Source organism: Atractosteus spatula, chromosome 18, assembly GCF_055471065.1.
Source record: "Atractosteus spatula isolate fAtrSpa1 chromosome 18, fAtrSpa1.hap1, whole genome shotgun sequence".
In the NCBI taxonomy this organism is placed as follows: domain Eukaryota; kingdom Metazoa; phylum Chordata; class Actinopteri; order Semionotiformes; family Lepisosteidae; genus Atractosteus; species Atractosteus spatula.
Window position 1 is genome coordinate 2159405 of NC_142723.1, and position 16864 is coordinate 2176268.

Sequence of the window (16864 nt, forward strand, 5' to 3'; positions counted from 1 at the left end):
ACCTTACAAGTAGCAGCAGTAAAACTTACCGGTCTATAATTACAGTACAATAATAACCTGTACTCCAGATAGTAATCTGTTGGTATGTGGTGCACACAGGGGCACAAGGCCAGGCAGGGAGAGTGTCAGGTATTAAAAACAGTTTCAGTTATTGAAATGATTCTTTTTAATTAACTAAATACCTAATTATCCATTCATAAACACCATGAAGAGTGAGTGTGTTCAGTCGGGCTTGCTCATTTAAAGGTTAGGCAGGCACGCAGTATTGATTTAGATGCGGCAAACGCCTCAGTCTGGCCATCTGGGTGCCAGCTAACGTGCTGCTGCTTCTTTAATTACCAGTGGTTCGTTTTCCGCAGCCACTGGACAGCCACCGCAGGGTGTGTCCGCGTGGGGCTCGCGCCGACGTTGCCACCTGGCCAGTGGCGTGCGGGACATTGTCCCTGTGCCACACTGACGTGTTCCAGCGGCTGCATGCCCGCCGTTTCATACAGTACCGTGCAATTCGTTGCGAAAAATTGAAAAGCTTTGAGAAGACCAGTACATGTAAATGGTAACTCAATCCTAAGAAATGTACTGTATGTTGCAGTTGTAGCCAAAACAGCCACTGGAGGGCGCTCTTGGTGCCAGTCTCTGCCAGCCTGCTAGGCACATGAACTCCCTCTTGGTAGTACTGGGAAACCTGGTGACTGCTTAACCCATTGTAGTTAACTGTAAAACTGTTGGGCAGTATCTGTGTTATAAATACTTGCACCTACTGTAGGTATCCATACTGTACAAGGTCACACAGTGTAGTGTAACCCCTGCCCCTCCAGCCAACTGTGTGTGTGTGTGTGTGTGTGAGTGTAGGTTTTTCATGGTAGACTCACCAGGATGCAGGGGGGAGACCCTAGCCTTCTCCCACAGTAGCCAAGCTCACTGGTGCTGTGCCATCCAGATGCCTGTACTGCTGCCCAGTGTCCGAGTCTCTCAGTCAGCAGCCCAGTCTGGGGCGCATTGCTCTCTGAGCTGCTGCCTCATCAAGCTGTCGTTCAGCAGGCGTGTCGGGGTGGGGGGCTGAACGGCAGGTCCTGGGGAGCCTTCGCCTGGCTTTTTGCAGTATTTTCTTCTTCAGCTTCAGATTTGATATTTTTGTTGCTGCTTTGTTTCTTTGGCAACACATTCAAGTCAACTTAATACCGTAGAAGCTCTTTTCTGTTTTAGATTAAAAAAGCCACATATGTGTTTAGTGGATTTACCTTATGCATCTCCAACGTTTATGCAAGATTGAAGGCTGATTCCTGATTTTTGGGGGAGCAAATGTCATTCCTGTTGGTGGGGAATGCATTTAGCTGTGGCCTGTTGACTTGGTCACTATCAGCATCTTAGGTGCCATGTTTTCTGGTTGCCTAAATGCACTGATTGTGCTGTAGGAGCATCCACAGCAGATTGCAGGATTACTGAGCTCTGGAACCAGAGTAATGTATTAAATAATTCAGTCTTTCTCCCACATGGTTAGTTAAACACTGTCGTTTGACACAGGTTACGTAAGTGACATTAAACACGGTCATTCGGGTTATTAAACATTGAAACACTTTGACAATTATGACTGAAATCTCCCGAGTAAGACTCATATGCACACACCTCCCCCTAATCTGCCACTCTCCTCTTGGTAACATGCTTTTTTTTTCTTTTGCAAATAAAAAGATTGCTTGGAATCAACAGTGACCAATTGTATTTAGTGCAGTACAATTGAGCTGCATCAGATTAATGTACAGAAACTCTCGTTGTGAGACCTGAGACCTATAGAATCTTGCTCCAGGCTCGTTCCTTGATTCTGCCGAGGGGAAAGGGGGGAGATTTTTGGTGTGCCTCATCTCTGCTCGGCCATTCTCAGATCCTTCAGTTTCATCCGGAAAGCAAACACAGTAGGATGTGAAATATCCTTTGATCTACAAGCCAAATCTTACTGAAGACCCGGATTAATCATCCCTGTACATGTACTCCCATGTCTTCTGGATTCTTTTTCATGTCCAGTGTAGTGTTAATGCTTGTCGACGTTCCTAGACAGAAACAGGCTAGGCTTACAGTGTGGCTAGATCTTTAACTGTTTGATTAGTTAATTAAGAGCTCTTTGTACCAAAGCCTTGCACTAGAATCTCCCTGAGAGATCAGGGATTTAACAGCCCAGATTTATAACCCTCAGAGGAGGCGTCAATCTCTGCCCCTGGTCTGCAACAGCAAGGTGTGATTGTGGGTTTGTTTCTTCCGTCACTGTGTGGAAGGGAGGGAGAAATCCCCCCTCCTTGTATAAAACCTTAAGTTTTATTGTTTCATTCTGAAACTGTTCTGGGAAATTATTTAATTATAGGTTAGTACGTCTCCAGATTTATCACTGAAGAAACTTTATGAGCACTTCAGTTGAAGGGATTTGATCAAATCTCATAGCGATGACCATTGGAATCAAGTGGCCGACCCACTAATATACAGTTGTTTAATGAGTGATCATCTGGTGAACATAAAGCCGGATGTGACCCAGTGCCCAGCAGTGGTCAAAGTGGCCTGAACTCTTGGCTTTAGATTTCTGCAGACCTTGGCATTGCTCGTTAGTGTTTCCTAGCTCTGCATCATGATTGTTTGACTCGTAATCTTATCTTCACCAGTGATGACTAACGCACCCAACTCCTCTGCATGCTCCCTGCTTTGTGTGTCGTCTCATCCGAAGAAGAAAACTTTCAGTGCTTTTATATTTCACTGTAATTTGTGAATCCCCACCCACAGGGGCCATGTTATCAAACTGATGACAAATACAGTTCATATTAGATCTTTGTGGGCCTTTTTATGTTGAATCTCTGGAAGAGTTCCTTCTTGTTGCTATGCAGAACCGCACAATCTGTTGTGCAGCTTGGATGCTCCTTTTTCACAGCAGATGACCAGTCTGATTCAGTCTCTCAGCACAGAGTCTTCACAGCAGTCGGCTTCCTCAACATCTGCACAAGTGGTTGCTCTTAAAGCATTTTCTATCAATTTAGATTTCATTTTTTTGGGCAGTTTATAATTATTCGAGAAGGAAAAAAAAATCTGTCTTGGTTTCTTGCAGTGCGGTGAGCAGCAGTCTCCAAGACCCTCATGCTTGATGGTACTTTAAAAATTGCATTAGACGCACCACAATCCTCATCAGGACAAGAGGGCTGAAAATGGCTGTAGATATATATTTAGAATACCATCCACACACACACACAGGCTTTTAACTCCACTTCAGACTTTCACGTTCGGTTATTTTTTGGTGTTTTTAATTGTTCGGTATTTAATTTTGGGATTTACACATTTAATGAATTCTTTTTTGTCAGTCTAATCTGCCAGGAGATTTCAGGTCAGACCAACAGTAGAAGATACATGCAAAGAAAATAAACACATGGCTGGTAGGTTTTTTTTGTTTTTTTTTTTGAGAGAGAGAAATGCTCCAAAAAAAATCCAACTGAAATGATTCCAGGAAGATCTGTAGCTAATTGAGTTCCAGACCTGTGTTCTGTGAAAATAGACTTTTCTTTTAAGAGTAACTTAACGGTAGAGGTCCAGGGCATCTGGTGAAGATGTGGCCTGTTTCTGCTTGAGGGCTTTGGGTTACGTTTGAACAGAGCTCGATCGTACAACACAGCTGCTGGGTCCAGTGTCCAGGAGCCCCTCATTGCAGTTGCTCCTTCCTCCCTCGTCCCTCCCCGCTGGGGTCCCTGTGCGCCACCAGTCCAGATTCTCTATATGCAATGCGTGGGATCACCTGGCTCGCTCATGACAGGGAATAGTCTCCTTTGACTGAATATCATTTTATATCCCGGAGGTCTCCCTTACTGCCGATGCTTGTTCAAAAGAAGTCGAGCAGAACAGCTGAGCTCGCCTGCCTTGCTTGAAACTGAAATGCAGAAGAGGAACGGTGTAACGGTGACACAAGTTACTGGAGGCAGCAGCACCTACTGAGTGCTTTATTACTCCAGCCCTCCACCCACAGAGGTCTTGGGTATAGATGGAATAATGGTGAGGACAGTGTGAGTGTTGCCCTTGTGAGATACTTCACCAGACAGGCTGGAAGCCCCACACGCGAGAGCACCTGACTCGGAGACAGCAGTAAGAGTAATAAACGTGCGCGTCAGGCTCTCTGTGGCGGCGTGATCGTTAATCACAATTTAATGAGCTAATCCGCAGCCTTGGATTTCAAAGGCGGAGGCGCGACCGCATTGGTAGCTCGCTGTGCGCCCGCCGCTCCTACGGCACAGCGGCTGGCGCTGTTTTCCTGCAGGCAGGTGTCCGCCTGGGAGTTAAACGCATTGCACCACCCTTCTTACCGCATGCCCGCAGGCTCCATCTGGCGTTTCAGCAGCGGCCAGGAGCACTCCTTGAAGGGAGGATAGGGAGGCACAGTGCGGCCTCTTGCGTTGGCACATTTACACCACACCGGCAGATCCACTAGCGGGGGGGTGGGGGAGCAACAGACTGACGTCCCATCCAGAGTGTATCCTGCCTTGTGCCCGTCTCTTGCTGGATTAGGCTCCGGCCCCCGGCGCGACCCGCTGTTGGTTGGAGCAGTCAGAAAGTGGCTGGAGGTTGGGGGTTATGAACGAGCTTTCAAGGAAGGCGAGAGCTGGGGCCGCTCAGAGCTCTGTGGGCACAGCAGCAGACCGGATTGGTACGTAGTCCATCGAGCAGTTATAAGTAGATCCCCAGAATTAATGGTAGGCTTCTTAACAGTGTTACAGGTGCAAAACCCCCTCTGGCTTGGGCAATTGAAATGGGAATTAAAATATAACACAGGGGAAATTGTGGTCTTGGTCTCATGAACCCAGCATCATCACCTTTGCTCATTTATAACTGTCGTTCCAAAAGATGTAGAGTATGTATGTACGTAGCTATTCATAACATGATGTTTGTCACAGTCGAGGTCATGGTGCGTCTCAGGGCTGGGGCCAGGTAATAAATGAGTATGAATATTGTTATGCTGTATGTAACAGGCAGCCCCTTGTTCCAACAAACCACCACCAACATGATTAATCACAGTGAGGGTGCAGTAGTAGGTAATTAATAATGTTTCCTACTGTCAGGATACAAAAAAAACAACATTTCAGTGTAACAGCGTTGATACAATTATAGTCATTATATGGTTAGACAAATGCTTCTTTTAAAAGGTTATTTGAGGTTAACATTTACTGATGGCTGTGATACAAGCACTCCAGACATTTCTTTCATTTGATTTGATAACCGGGACTGCAGCTGGAAGAAAGACTGAAATTAGATTGTAGTTTCAGAAGCCTAAAACACTCGAACTGCATAACGTGTTGCCTGAAAATGCTGATTGGGGAACAGGGCTTTGCTTGTTCGGGTCTTCTCTTCTCTCCTTCACAAACTCCCTGGCTGCTGTGTTCTGGGTTACGCGCGGGGATTGACAGAATTAGGAAGGTGTGAGAGGAAAGCAGGCTGCCGTCCCAGGGCAGGTCGCGAGGGACTCGGCGCTTGTGAAGGCAAGTCTAGCAGTGAGAGCATGGCAACAAAATCACGGCCTCTTTCCCTAGTGGAAGACTTGGTGTTCATGGAAGAATTTGTGTTTACGGCTTAGGAAAAAAAAAATATCCTTAAGTTTCAATTGAGGGATGAACAGTACCAGGAATCAATTATGAAATAGTGAGTGTATACTGCAAATTAACCTCAGCTTTTGTGTAAAAATGCTGTCTTGTAGTGGGCAAGAGCATAGTAATCACACTGTACGCATATTTTGTCTTTATAGTTCTCCCTCAGAACCAGTCTTTGCCGGCCAGATTTCGCTTAGCTTGGGCTGTATTCTTGCCGTCCATGTTTCTCCTTTCCGATTCCTCAGAGCGGCTGAGACATCGGCACGAGGAAGCTCTCCATCTGCCCAGCTTGAGTCACCTCCTCCTCCTCCTCCTCCTCAGGGGGTCGTGCGAGCTGGAGTCTGACCCAGCCGCGCATTGCTGGCCGCAGGCACACGCGCACGGGGGCGAGTCAGAGACACCCATTTACTCAGACAGCTTTGTCTTATTGTAGGAAAACAGGGCACCTGGGGAGAAAGCTATACGGACAGGGAAGAACATGCAGACTTCACACACATGGTTCTTACAGCTCCCACTTTGTTTTTTAATCCGTGGTGGTTAGCAGTATTGACCAGGACTGCAAATAAGTGAAACATTTAAAGGCTGAACTTCATGTGGATTTACAGCACCGTAATAGCTGGACAATTCATCGCAATAAAGCGATGGATGACCAGGGACACTGTCCTGTCCTCAAATGAGACAAATCAGGCTCCTATCGCACTGTTAATAAGAGGAGGAATGTAGGCCCTGCTGCTCTGGCCTTCCGTCTGTTCTGTCTAAAGTTACCCCTAAATTCAACAGGCGAAACAGCTTCTCGCTTCTCCTGGTCTCCTGTGCAGAGGAGCCAGCGTGACCGTCTTGGAGCAGCTTGTTTTAATTCTTGATGGGCACCGGGATACAAAGGAAGAGGCCTGGTGGGAAGCAAGGCGGCGTTCTGGAAGATCCGCAGGGAGAAGCGGCTCGGCCAGTGTGACGAGTTTAATTACAGCCGGAGAAGGAGCTGCTCCCTGCCGGGGCGACGGGGTAATTATTGCCCGAGAGGGGGGGGGGGGGCTCGTATGGCCAGTCTGCCTCCGCAGGCAGGGTGGAAATGAGGAAGCTCACGCTGGGCCCAGTCTGCCCTGGTGACAGCGTCGCTCGGCATATTAAATCACAGCGGGCCTGAGCTCCGCTCAGCTGTTCTCATTATGGCCGACAGGCTTCAGAGAACATCAAAATTCACATTGATTTGGGCTGAAATGCTAATGATGTTTTTAAATACATGGGATGACCACATTGTCCCAGAATCTCGGGGACACTTTGAGATGTCGCGGGTTTTCAGGTTTTTCCCTTCATCTTTAAGAAAGTCTTACACATTTTTCCAGAGCAAATACTGAGGTCTGTCTGCAGCGCAGTATGAATAAGATGCTCTGTCTAGCAGTCTTTTTTCCCCCATGACTGATCAAAGCAAATGAGCAGCCAATAGGCGTTGCTGATATGACCAGAAGAGAAGTGGCAAATAGTCTATTAATTACCGGAATAGTTATTTGTGAATGCCAAAAAGTAATCACAGTTTTTGCTTTTATTTCAGACAAAATATATATACAGTATCTGGCTTTTGATTTCTCTTCCAGTCACTTCAGCAATGCTCGTAGCACCTCCGTTGTCCTGCACGGCAGTTAGGGCATCGGTATCTGTGGGATAATTTACAGACTGATTCCTTTGTTGCAGCAATTCCTGTTGTGTCTCAAAGTGCTCCAGGGATTATTCTCACGCTAAATGCAGGATAGAACCTGCTTTCACCCCTCGTGAAAGAGAGGTCCCTGTTTTCCCAGGTTCTGTTCCCCTGCGACTCATTTCTGGGTTTTGAATATTTGTCGCGCGGCACTTTTCCTCTTTTTTTCCTGTAGGGGAATCATGAGTAGGTTCGTCTGTCCTCGCTGACAGGTGCTCAAAATCCTCGGAGTGGCAGTCAGCTTTTCTGGGCTGGGGCGAAGTGGGGGGGGGGGGCACGTCTCGTCTCAGAGCAGCCTTGTCTTCCGCTCAGGACAGAGGGTCATGAGGGGGTCCATACGGAACCGCCGCTATTTAGGGTGTCGGAACTGGGGCTGGTGAGGGGGGGGGGGGAATCACATCAGCGCACAATCAGTCATTCTTGCTTTGCGTCGAGGATAAACTGAGCAACATAAAACGGTGTCCCAGATCCCCCCCCCTGCCTGCCCGCTTTGAGCCGTAGCCGTAGCTCGCCCCCCGTGCGGAGGAGCCGTGCATCGTGGGATTGCTCGCTGCTGCAGCCTCCCCGCAGAACCGGCCTGCTCGCAAATGTTTCGGCAGTTCATTAACAGGAGGGCTGCTGACATTTACCAGGTCCTCGCACTTCACACGCTTCCTGGGATCCTTGCCGGCAGCCTCGTTAGGGCCGGAACGGTGTCCTCTCCCTTCATGTCCGTGTTCCTTTCTCCGAGTGGCCTCCTCCGGCTTGCGCCCTTTTCCGATGTTCTTGTGCAGCTTTGCACAGTTCACAGACCCCCCGTCGGCCAGAAGGGATTTCAGTCTCCCCTGGGAGCCTTCAGAGTTTCCTTCTCCCTTTCTCTCCCTTCCCTTTGATAGGGATTTCAGATTTCCCTGGATACTGTATGTGTGCCCCCAAAATTTCTATCTAGGCCATCCTCAAAAGACCTGCAGTGTTATAATTTTTTTATTTTTCCCCATTTAATAACCCATGAAAGTGGAAGGCATGATTTATCATCAGGACCTTCTTGTTTCTATTCTAATTGATTAGGCTGTGATCATGTTTATTTTAATCACACACTGTGGCTACAGAAGCTTATAAAACTCTTGAGTCGGCCCAGGTAATGTGATTTATGACTTTGAGTTAGCTTAGCTAAATGTTATCTGTTTAATAATTTATCAACGTTGCATGCAAACCCATGTTTTGGAATGTAGTGCTTTTGAAAGTATTTAACCTAAAATTCAGCCAGTCTCTAGCAAGAATGATTAAACACACAACAGAATTAATAAATGCTCTCACCACAGTAGCTTGCATGCGCCAGTTTGCGAATCCCCTTTGTACGATTAAACACTTTTAAAATTGCTTTGACACCACGAGCGTATAGAACTGGGGCAGCTCACATCATTGTCTGAGCCACAAATCCCCTATCAGCAGAATGCCTGAGCAGTTTGTTTCCTGCAGTCATCTAGGATTTGAGGCTGCCAACGTTTCTTGCCCGTTGCGGTTTCCTAAGAAGGTGTCAACTGCAGGTGCTTATTTTTAGGACATCAATCACTTGTCGCCTCAACTCTGAAGGACAAGTTCTTTCTCGGCAGTTCATCTGCATGTAGTTCTAGACAGGGTAAGTGGAAGGCAAAAGTGAGCAGAAAATCAAGGTGGCTGCTGGGCAGGGGTGGAGTGTGATCAGAAGAGATGGGCTTGCAGGTGCCAAATGCATGTTGCCAGTGACTTTTTGTACACATTTCTTAATGTCCTACCCAGTGGAAAGCCAGGCCCCCAGTAGGAAAGAGTCCCTGCCCACTGGGTGAAACACTGTTTCCTTTTGGCTTTAAGACCTTGCTGTGTTGGTGCTGCTTGTGCCAGTGATAGCTAACGTTTTGTTGTTCCGAGCTCTCCTGGACTCCGTACGGAAGCTTGTTAGTGCCATGGAGGGAAAAAAAAAATAGTACAAGATAGTACAGCATTTAAACGAGAAAATTATTGTGTTTATACAAGATAGTATTGCATTTAACCGAAATAGTTTTTGCGTTTATACAAGATAACCTTGCGTTAATACTCAATACTTAATTTGTGAACAATATTTCCTGCTGTATTAATTTCTTGTATTATAAATGCAATAATATTGTCCCGTGCAAAATAGCATTGACTTTAACAACAGATGAATATCATCTCACTCCTCTGTGTGCAAAAAAATAATCTAAAGAAGCGCGTGCACTGTGTTTTGTATACACGGTATACAACACTGTGTCAGCAAGTATTCTCATGTTAAACTCGTGTCATTTTTGCCATTTCTTTAGAAATTACACAGCTTTTCGCATGTATGTTATTCTTCATGTAAAACTGCAGGAAAATGTACTGTACATAGGTTTTTGCCTACTCTTTAAAACAGTGTATGGAATACATTTACAGTGACATGGCAGTAAGACATACACCTGCAGCTGGCTTACTGTTGCTGGTATTGTTGGTCATAGCAAACAGCAGGACAGCAGTGTACAAATTGTTTTTCTTTGTGTGTAGCATTGGCCATCTCTTTACATTCATGTCTGTGCAAATGGTTTCTTCTACCATCAGATGACACTCTTCCAGCATTCTCCTGTGTAATTCCAAATTCAGATGTACTTGATGTCAGCATATGGTAGTCTAAAAACTTTTGAGTTTTTTGTGCTTAAAGGTGCAATGAGTGACCAGGTTATCAATAATAGATGCCCTTGTGTCACTTCTGTTATAGTCGTCTGTTTTTTTTTATATTGATCCAAGGTGAAAAATCTTAAGCTTTAAGGGCAAAAGGATACAACAGGATTTGGTGCTTTTACAACAAAACAGGATCTGGGTCAAATGGCTTCTAGCTAGACAAGCAGTAAATAATGACGGCTCAGCATTTTATTCTCAAGTTATTGTACGTCTGAAAACAGATCTAACCCCTATGGCACAGGAAGCCCCTTTTTGTTCGGTTGTGTGCTAGAAACGCACACCAGGACATTAGCAAAGTTTATAGACAACTAGGTTAGTTCTAGAGGCATTCAACCTGACTGGCTTTAATGATCTGGAATAAGATTCGTCTAAGTGTCCCCCTCCTTACGGCTTTCTCTCCTGTTTTTTTCTCTTATCTCTAAAAATCATAGAGAGCGCATCTTCAGAGTGCCTGGGGTGTGTGAGCTGCCTGCTAGCAATGGAAGGTGCAGAGCAAGGTTTCGTACTTCAATTTTAAGGACTTAAAGTGCAATACAATCAAAGTAAACAAGGTAGACTTGAGATTATAAAGAAAAGGCAAGTTCTTAGACATGACAAAGTCAAAGTTTAGCTAATCTATCTCTCGCTCACATGACACATCCCTAAGACTGACAGGATTCGAAGTACACTAACACCCCCTCACCAACCATCACCTTTAGCACACTCATTTCGATAAAGCCACTAAAGACAACGTTGCTTGCTAAACCACTACAACGCACCCCAGAAATGTCTAAGAAATGTTAAGAAATAAAATCTGCCTCCTTGTTTAGCCTCAGTCCTCTGAATTATATGTACAGCCCATGAATAACAAATGTACAGAAGCTCTGTGCGCCAGCACAGTATGTTCCAAATCTAATGCCACACATTCTGAAATGGAAGAGCATTCTTCGTTCGTCCTTCAGCGAAGACGTTTCATAACTAATGCATAATACATCTTTCTGTGGTTCAAAAGAATAACCTCAAAAGGTTGTTTCAAAAGAAAAAGGCACAGCTAGAATAGTTCTGCCACTCACCGTGTTTTTATTAATAGAGCCATTGAAATGGCTAATTGTCACTCCAGTGAAGGAGCCAGCCACTGGTTCAGCACCTAGCTCAGGGGCGCCAGGAGGAGTCAGGCCCCCCCTAACGCAGTTCTGATGCCACTTTTGGCACCAGCTTGGGGACCATTTTAAATTTGCAAGGGCATAAATGTCTTTTTAAGAAGCTCAAAAAAAAAGAATGAATTCAGGAATAAAATAAGACTGACCTAAACACTTTCCCTTCGATTGCACTGAAATTAGCCTGCAGAGCAAAATCAAAATTCTGCCTACCGCTCCCAGTATTGGATTTTCTGAATGGTTGGAAAGAATTGTGAGAATCCAGAGAGCTCTGATCTTGAATTGTACCTGGAACGCAGATTTCAGCCTGTCATCTCAAAAAGATGTTTCTCTCCTTAAGAACATTTCACAACAGCTGGATGATAACGATGCTCCTAATATGGAGACAAAGACAACGCTCTTTAAAAAAAAGTAGTCCTCTTTTGTCTCTTAATTCAATATGTATATACTGTAAAAGAAAATTACACAGCTTGATAAGGATCTCTCTTCCGGTGTGCAGGAAAAAAGTCACTGCAATATGCATGGTGCTAATTATAGCTCATTGTTTGTGAAAAACATGATTCAAAAATCTACTCAAATCAATAAAGGAAGAGTTATTACTCAACCCCCTCATCTGTCACCGCCACAGTCGAGTGTGTGACAGCTGAGACAAATGCACCAGCCCCCAGCACATATGAGATGGTGGTGTTTATCTTTACGTGAAGCCAGCCTGGGTCTGCACCAGCAGAGATGGGGCACTTCCCAGGCACAAAGCCCAGAGCAGCAGCAGTGCACTTCTCCTGGCCTCCTTCTCTGGCTCTGACCAGCACTGGCACAGAGACAGAGGGGTAAGCGAGGAGGTATGGGCAGCCTAGCCACATCCCTCCCAGGGGCAGAAGGAGTGGGGTGGGGAGGGGGGCACAATTTGGAGTAGCCAGTCAAGCCACAAACGCAGTGGGAGAAAAGCGGGTTTAAAACCAGTGGGGAACCTAGGAGAGAACATGCACACTCCACACAGCCAGGCATCCTGAGCTAGACTTGAACGCGGGGGGCCCTTAGCTACAATGTCATCGTCATATAACGTTTAAGCTGGAGATCGCTCCGTCGTGTCCCACAGCTGCAGGGAAAACCCAGGACTGAAAACTGCTGCGAACTGAGCTTTAAAATGAACCAGAGGGGTCGGAACGACAGCTAACCTGTTTCCTTTCGCAAACAACACTCCCTAATGCTGCGAGCACAACACGGCAACAGAAGCCGTCTGAGAGGAGGCGGACCTGAAAACAAAAAAAGGTGAGCTTAGAAACGAACCCTCCCTTGGAAGGGGGAGAAAGTCGGGAATGGAACGAGAGAGCACCGTTGTCATTTTTTGTGGCTGCCCTTACAGACATTTATAACTGCAGTTCACACTTTTCAGTGGGCCATTTCACCTGAGAGGCAGCAGGAAGGAAATCCATCACTCTCTGCCCAGGACCATCTTAGTCTTGATCACTAGCAGGTGCTTGTGTGGTGTGTGATCAGGGTTCATGAACCTTTCATACTTGCAGCCAAGCCCTTCATACGAACATGTGCAGCACATTTATTTTAGGTATGGTACATCTAATAACAAATACAATTATTTAGTTTGTCTATATGAACATAACCTTGAGACCTCATATACCGTTTGTAGGCACATTCTGCGTGATGAGAAAACAGCGTTATTCATATACACTACACCTTTTCGTTTAGAAAGATATCAGAAGTTAGGTGTAGCTATAAAATGTGCAATGTAGATATACAGAGTAGATATACATAAATTTACACTTCCTGGTGCGAGTTCTTCCATTTTCTCCTTGAGCTGAGAAAAGCCCTTCCAGTCTTCACAGTACGATCACGAGGATCTTTGTCAATCGACTGCAGGAGCCAGCTTAGTGAGGAAATGTCTGTGGCACAAAAACACACAGTGCCCTTCATGCACTCTTTGCCTCGAGACACGGTTGTCCTTTGCGCCTGTGCCTGCGCGCCAGATTTAAAAAAAAAAACTGACATTATTGTGAATAGTAATAGACAAGTCACCGGGAAAAACAAATAGCCTCACATTAAGGCAGTCAGTGTAATCAGCAATTAAGGTAACGCTATCCAAACGTTACATCTCTGTTCAAACTGCCCTCTAACCTGGGCAGTAGTCTGGGCACAGCCCAGTAACACAGCACGTTGGGCTTCATGCAGAGAGTGATTTGTCGCTGGAGGCTCCTGTTCCCCACCACCAGCTGCACATCAGCTGCTCAGGAGTGTGCCCGGTCAGCAGGCTGTGCACACCAGCAAAGTCATGACGTGCTCTTTACCTGCTACACCCATGATCTTGATTTCTGTTGGCCTAAAGGAGTCCTGTTTCATTATACAAGCCCCGTCATCCCAACTGCCTTTCAGCTGTTCCTTCATCAGCGCCCTGCTCTCCGATTCCCTTATCTGCTTAGCTGCTCTGGTCCAGCTGGGGGTCTTCTGCAACTTTAAAGACAGTCCGTTCGGACGTTTCTCTGGGAAGCTTTGACTGATCTGTATAGGAGGAGGGTCAGCGATACCTCAGACGGACTCTCCTCCGGGTTCCTGGAGACTACCGCGGTGCTGCAGACCACCAACAGCCTACGTCACTGAATGGCTTCTAGTTGAAAATATTCTTTAAAAGCATATATCATAAGACACTACAGTGTGCGAGTGATCTAACGTCAACATGTGTGATTAGAGCAGGCATATAAGAGAGAGGTCTCTGTGCATGTGTGGCTCAAGGCCAGAACTATATAGCAGCAACAGATGAAATAAAATTTCCCCCTTTTTTGTCATAAAAGAGATGGTGAAACAGGGGTGCTCTATTTTTAACCCAACCCCAGTGAGTCATTTCTGTCCTCAAGGCACCTCCGTGTTGCCTACACAATGGGCGTCATCAGGGTCCATTCTCTCAAACCCAAACAGAACAATGGGGAGCAGTTTGTTTTTCTGCCTCTCTGACATTGCAGGAAAAATGACTGCTGCGCTGAGAACAGTGATGGTCAGCACAGCTAAGAGAAGGTGCGCATGCCTGACAAGCGCCAATCACACCCTGGGCAGCAGGGTGATGTGCAAAGCGGCACCTTGAAGTTCTGCACGTCTGTCTAATCAGTGCGGGCCGGCAGAGCAGGTGGAGGGCAGTCAGAAGAACAGCGAGGCTTTTGTTTGGCTCTTTCCTTGTAAAACGGTAAGTGCCAAGCAGGAGAGCAAGCTAACAATATGAGCACTGGTAACTGAGCAGTGCTCTGTGTGACTTTCTCTGTGGCTGTTCCTGGCAGCCTAGGAGTAAAAACCTGTCACAATAATGGAAAAGCTTAACTACTTCTTGCGGTTATTCACTTTGCTCTGTGTACAGGATGCATGACGCAGAATTTCCAGCACAGAACAACAGCATACAGTAAGCACTGCTATCCACAAATTAGAGCAGTTTTACCTAGACCAGGGCTTGGAGGATAACAGCTGCTTACTTAGCCAAAAGATTCCTCTCCTAGGACAGTGCCTGACTGTGCTGCCAATACTAGCTGCACGCTGTCACACCCCAATCACTGGCACGCTGAATACCTGCATTTGTGGTGCTGTTACTGTCTGTCCGCACAATTAATCTTTTCTTCCTTTTCTCATCTGCTTTTCCTCTCCATAAATCTAGCATTAAGAAAACTGCAGACTACAATCCTGTACAGTGTTTCAGGCATTTCTTGTCTCACTTTCCAAAAACTTCAGGAACTCCCCACTGGATTTCAAGAACATAATTCATAATAATAGTGACAGGAAATATAACATTTACATTTATCTGTGTTCAGTAACCTTTACAGTTTCTGTAATTTAAACTACTACAAAATGGTTCATCGCTGCAATGACAGCAAAATCAATTTTTTCTCCCACTCTTACACATAGTACCGCTTTGCTACTGCGATCACTTTCCTGCATCGCACAGCAGCCTTAATAACTGAGCTTTGGGTTACAATACTGTTGCAGAGCACATCTGTAATCTTAGCTTGCGGAAACACGGAGGATAGGTGTGAGCCGTCCTCTCCTGCAGGAGTTCGGACTCTTCCTGTGGAACCTTAAACATTCCCAACGGCGTCGGTTTGAGCAAGCACACCTGTTCCCACCTTTTCTGTCTTGTCAAAATGTTCACAAAAAACTAGGCACCAGAAATTGTCCTATAAAATGTTTCACCTCTGTCCTGAACCCAGCCAGTCTTCTGTAGCTCTTGTGTGCATGTCTCGCTGTGACCCTTGACCCGGCGCTCCCTCTGCACAGAGGTTTGCGTGTAGCCCTGTTTCTCGCTGGCTGAGGGTCAGCTGGAAATCAGGCCTCAGTTCCCAGGGCGGGGGGGGTCAGAGGTCACCACTCTGCGGCTCGGGGTTGCGGGATTCCCTGTTCTGGCCGCGACTCAGTTTGGGGAACCTGGGGCCGACATGAGAGCGAGCGGGCTTGGTCCCGCTCTCTGTGGCCTGGGGGGTGTCCCTGCGAAGAGAGGAGAGACAGAGCAATGAGCTCCCGATGGGTCACAAACGACTGCAGGGGGGAGCAGGACAGCACACGCAAGCTGCAGGACCACATAAACCAAGACGTCCGCTGGCAGACCGCACACCGGGGGTAACAGCATTCCCGTGATGCTGGATGTGGCTCGACTTTCAGGATCATTAACTTTTACTTACAAGTGTCGGGGACCAAGTGTGATGCCTGAAACGATGAAAGGCTGAAAAAATCCAGTATCTTTCTCGGAGCCCCTGCCCACTAAGAGCTGCCGTTGAAAAGTTTCACGCGACTCCGCCCTGCCCGAGTCCTCTGTTTTATTTTACACCCAATGCACATTATTTCGCTGCGCCTCTATTTTTCCTCCTTCTCGCGGTCGGCGGGGGGCCTGGAGTCCGGACGGCGCCGGGGCTGCGGCAGGCAGACCGGAGGTGAGCGGAAGAGCTCAGCGCGCGCCGCAAACAGGCGCCTCCCAGCGGGCCCCCTCTTCCTCACACCCTCCCACTGCGCAGCCCCGGTGAGCTTGGCCCCCCAGGGCCCCTCTCTCCTCCCCTGCAGCCTGCAGTCACGGGGAAGCGTGGGAGAATGAACTCCACAGAACGGGCCCATGCTGGGCCCCCAGCAGCCCCACGGCTTAATCGGCCGAGGCAAATGGGCAAGGCTGCAGGCGCGGCTCTCCCGTAGCGCAGTCACTCGGCTGTTCTCCGCTATTACAACAGCACATGGTCTGCATGACTACACTCGCCATATTCATTCAGTTCATCTCAGATATTCTGCTGCTGCACATTACCTAAATTTCTGTTTTCTTTATCCTTTCACATCCTTATTACTATTGATCTCAGTTTTATTCCGAAACGGTCAAAGACCAGGGTGCTTTGTGAGTTATGCCTTAGCGGTGGTGTGTGGCTCGTCAGTGGCCACCGCAGAGACACAGAGGCAGTCCGACGCTTGGGGAGCCAGGGAACACGCACGGGTATGTAGAGGCGAAGCCATGAATGCTTCACACCCGTAGCTCAGCGGTGTGCAGCCATGACAGAGGGCGGGGTGGGGGGGGGTGGCTTTGAGGAGGAGACGCTGAGGACTGGGAGAAGAGACCCTTTGTGACAGCCGTCAGTCAGGGTGCAGCGCAGTACCGTGAGCAGGAAGGCAGGGCAACAGGGCCGACGGGACAGGAGATTGAGAGGGAATTCGTCCGGTCTGGTCTTGTGATTAGAGCCCAGTTAGGGTAAGGTCCAGACTACTGCTAGTAATGGGCTCCAGGAACCCCC

At 47.1% G+C, this 16864-nt stretch overlaps 2 protein-coding genes across 5 annotated transcripts in view; one reads left to right on the plus strand and one right to left on the minus strand.

Moving 5' to 3' along the window:
• The window catches only part of cpped1 (calcineurin like phosphoesterase domain containing 1), a 65395-nt gene that overhangs the window by 43810 nt on the left and 4721 nt on the right, over nt 1-16864 (plus strand). The gene's annotated exons all lie outside the window — the stretch shown is intronic.
• Nucleotides 12652-16864, minus strand: part of snx29 (sorting nexin 29) — a 109736-nt gene continuing 105523 nt past the window's right edge. For 2 of the 3 annotated variants that reach the window (XM_088936522.1, XM_088936521.1), the window contains exon 21: nt 12652-15584. In XM_088936522.1, coding sequence (XP_088792648.1) covers nt 15455-15584 — 130 coding nt within the window. In that variant the 3' untranslated portion in view covers nt 12652-15454. The remainder of the gene's footprint in view (nt 15585-16864) is intronic. The other variant, XM_088936523.1, reaches the window with a different exon arrangement.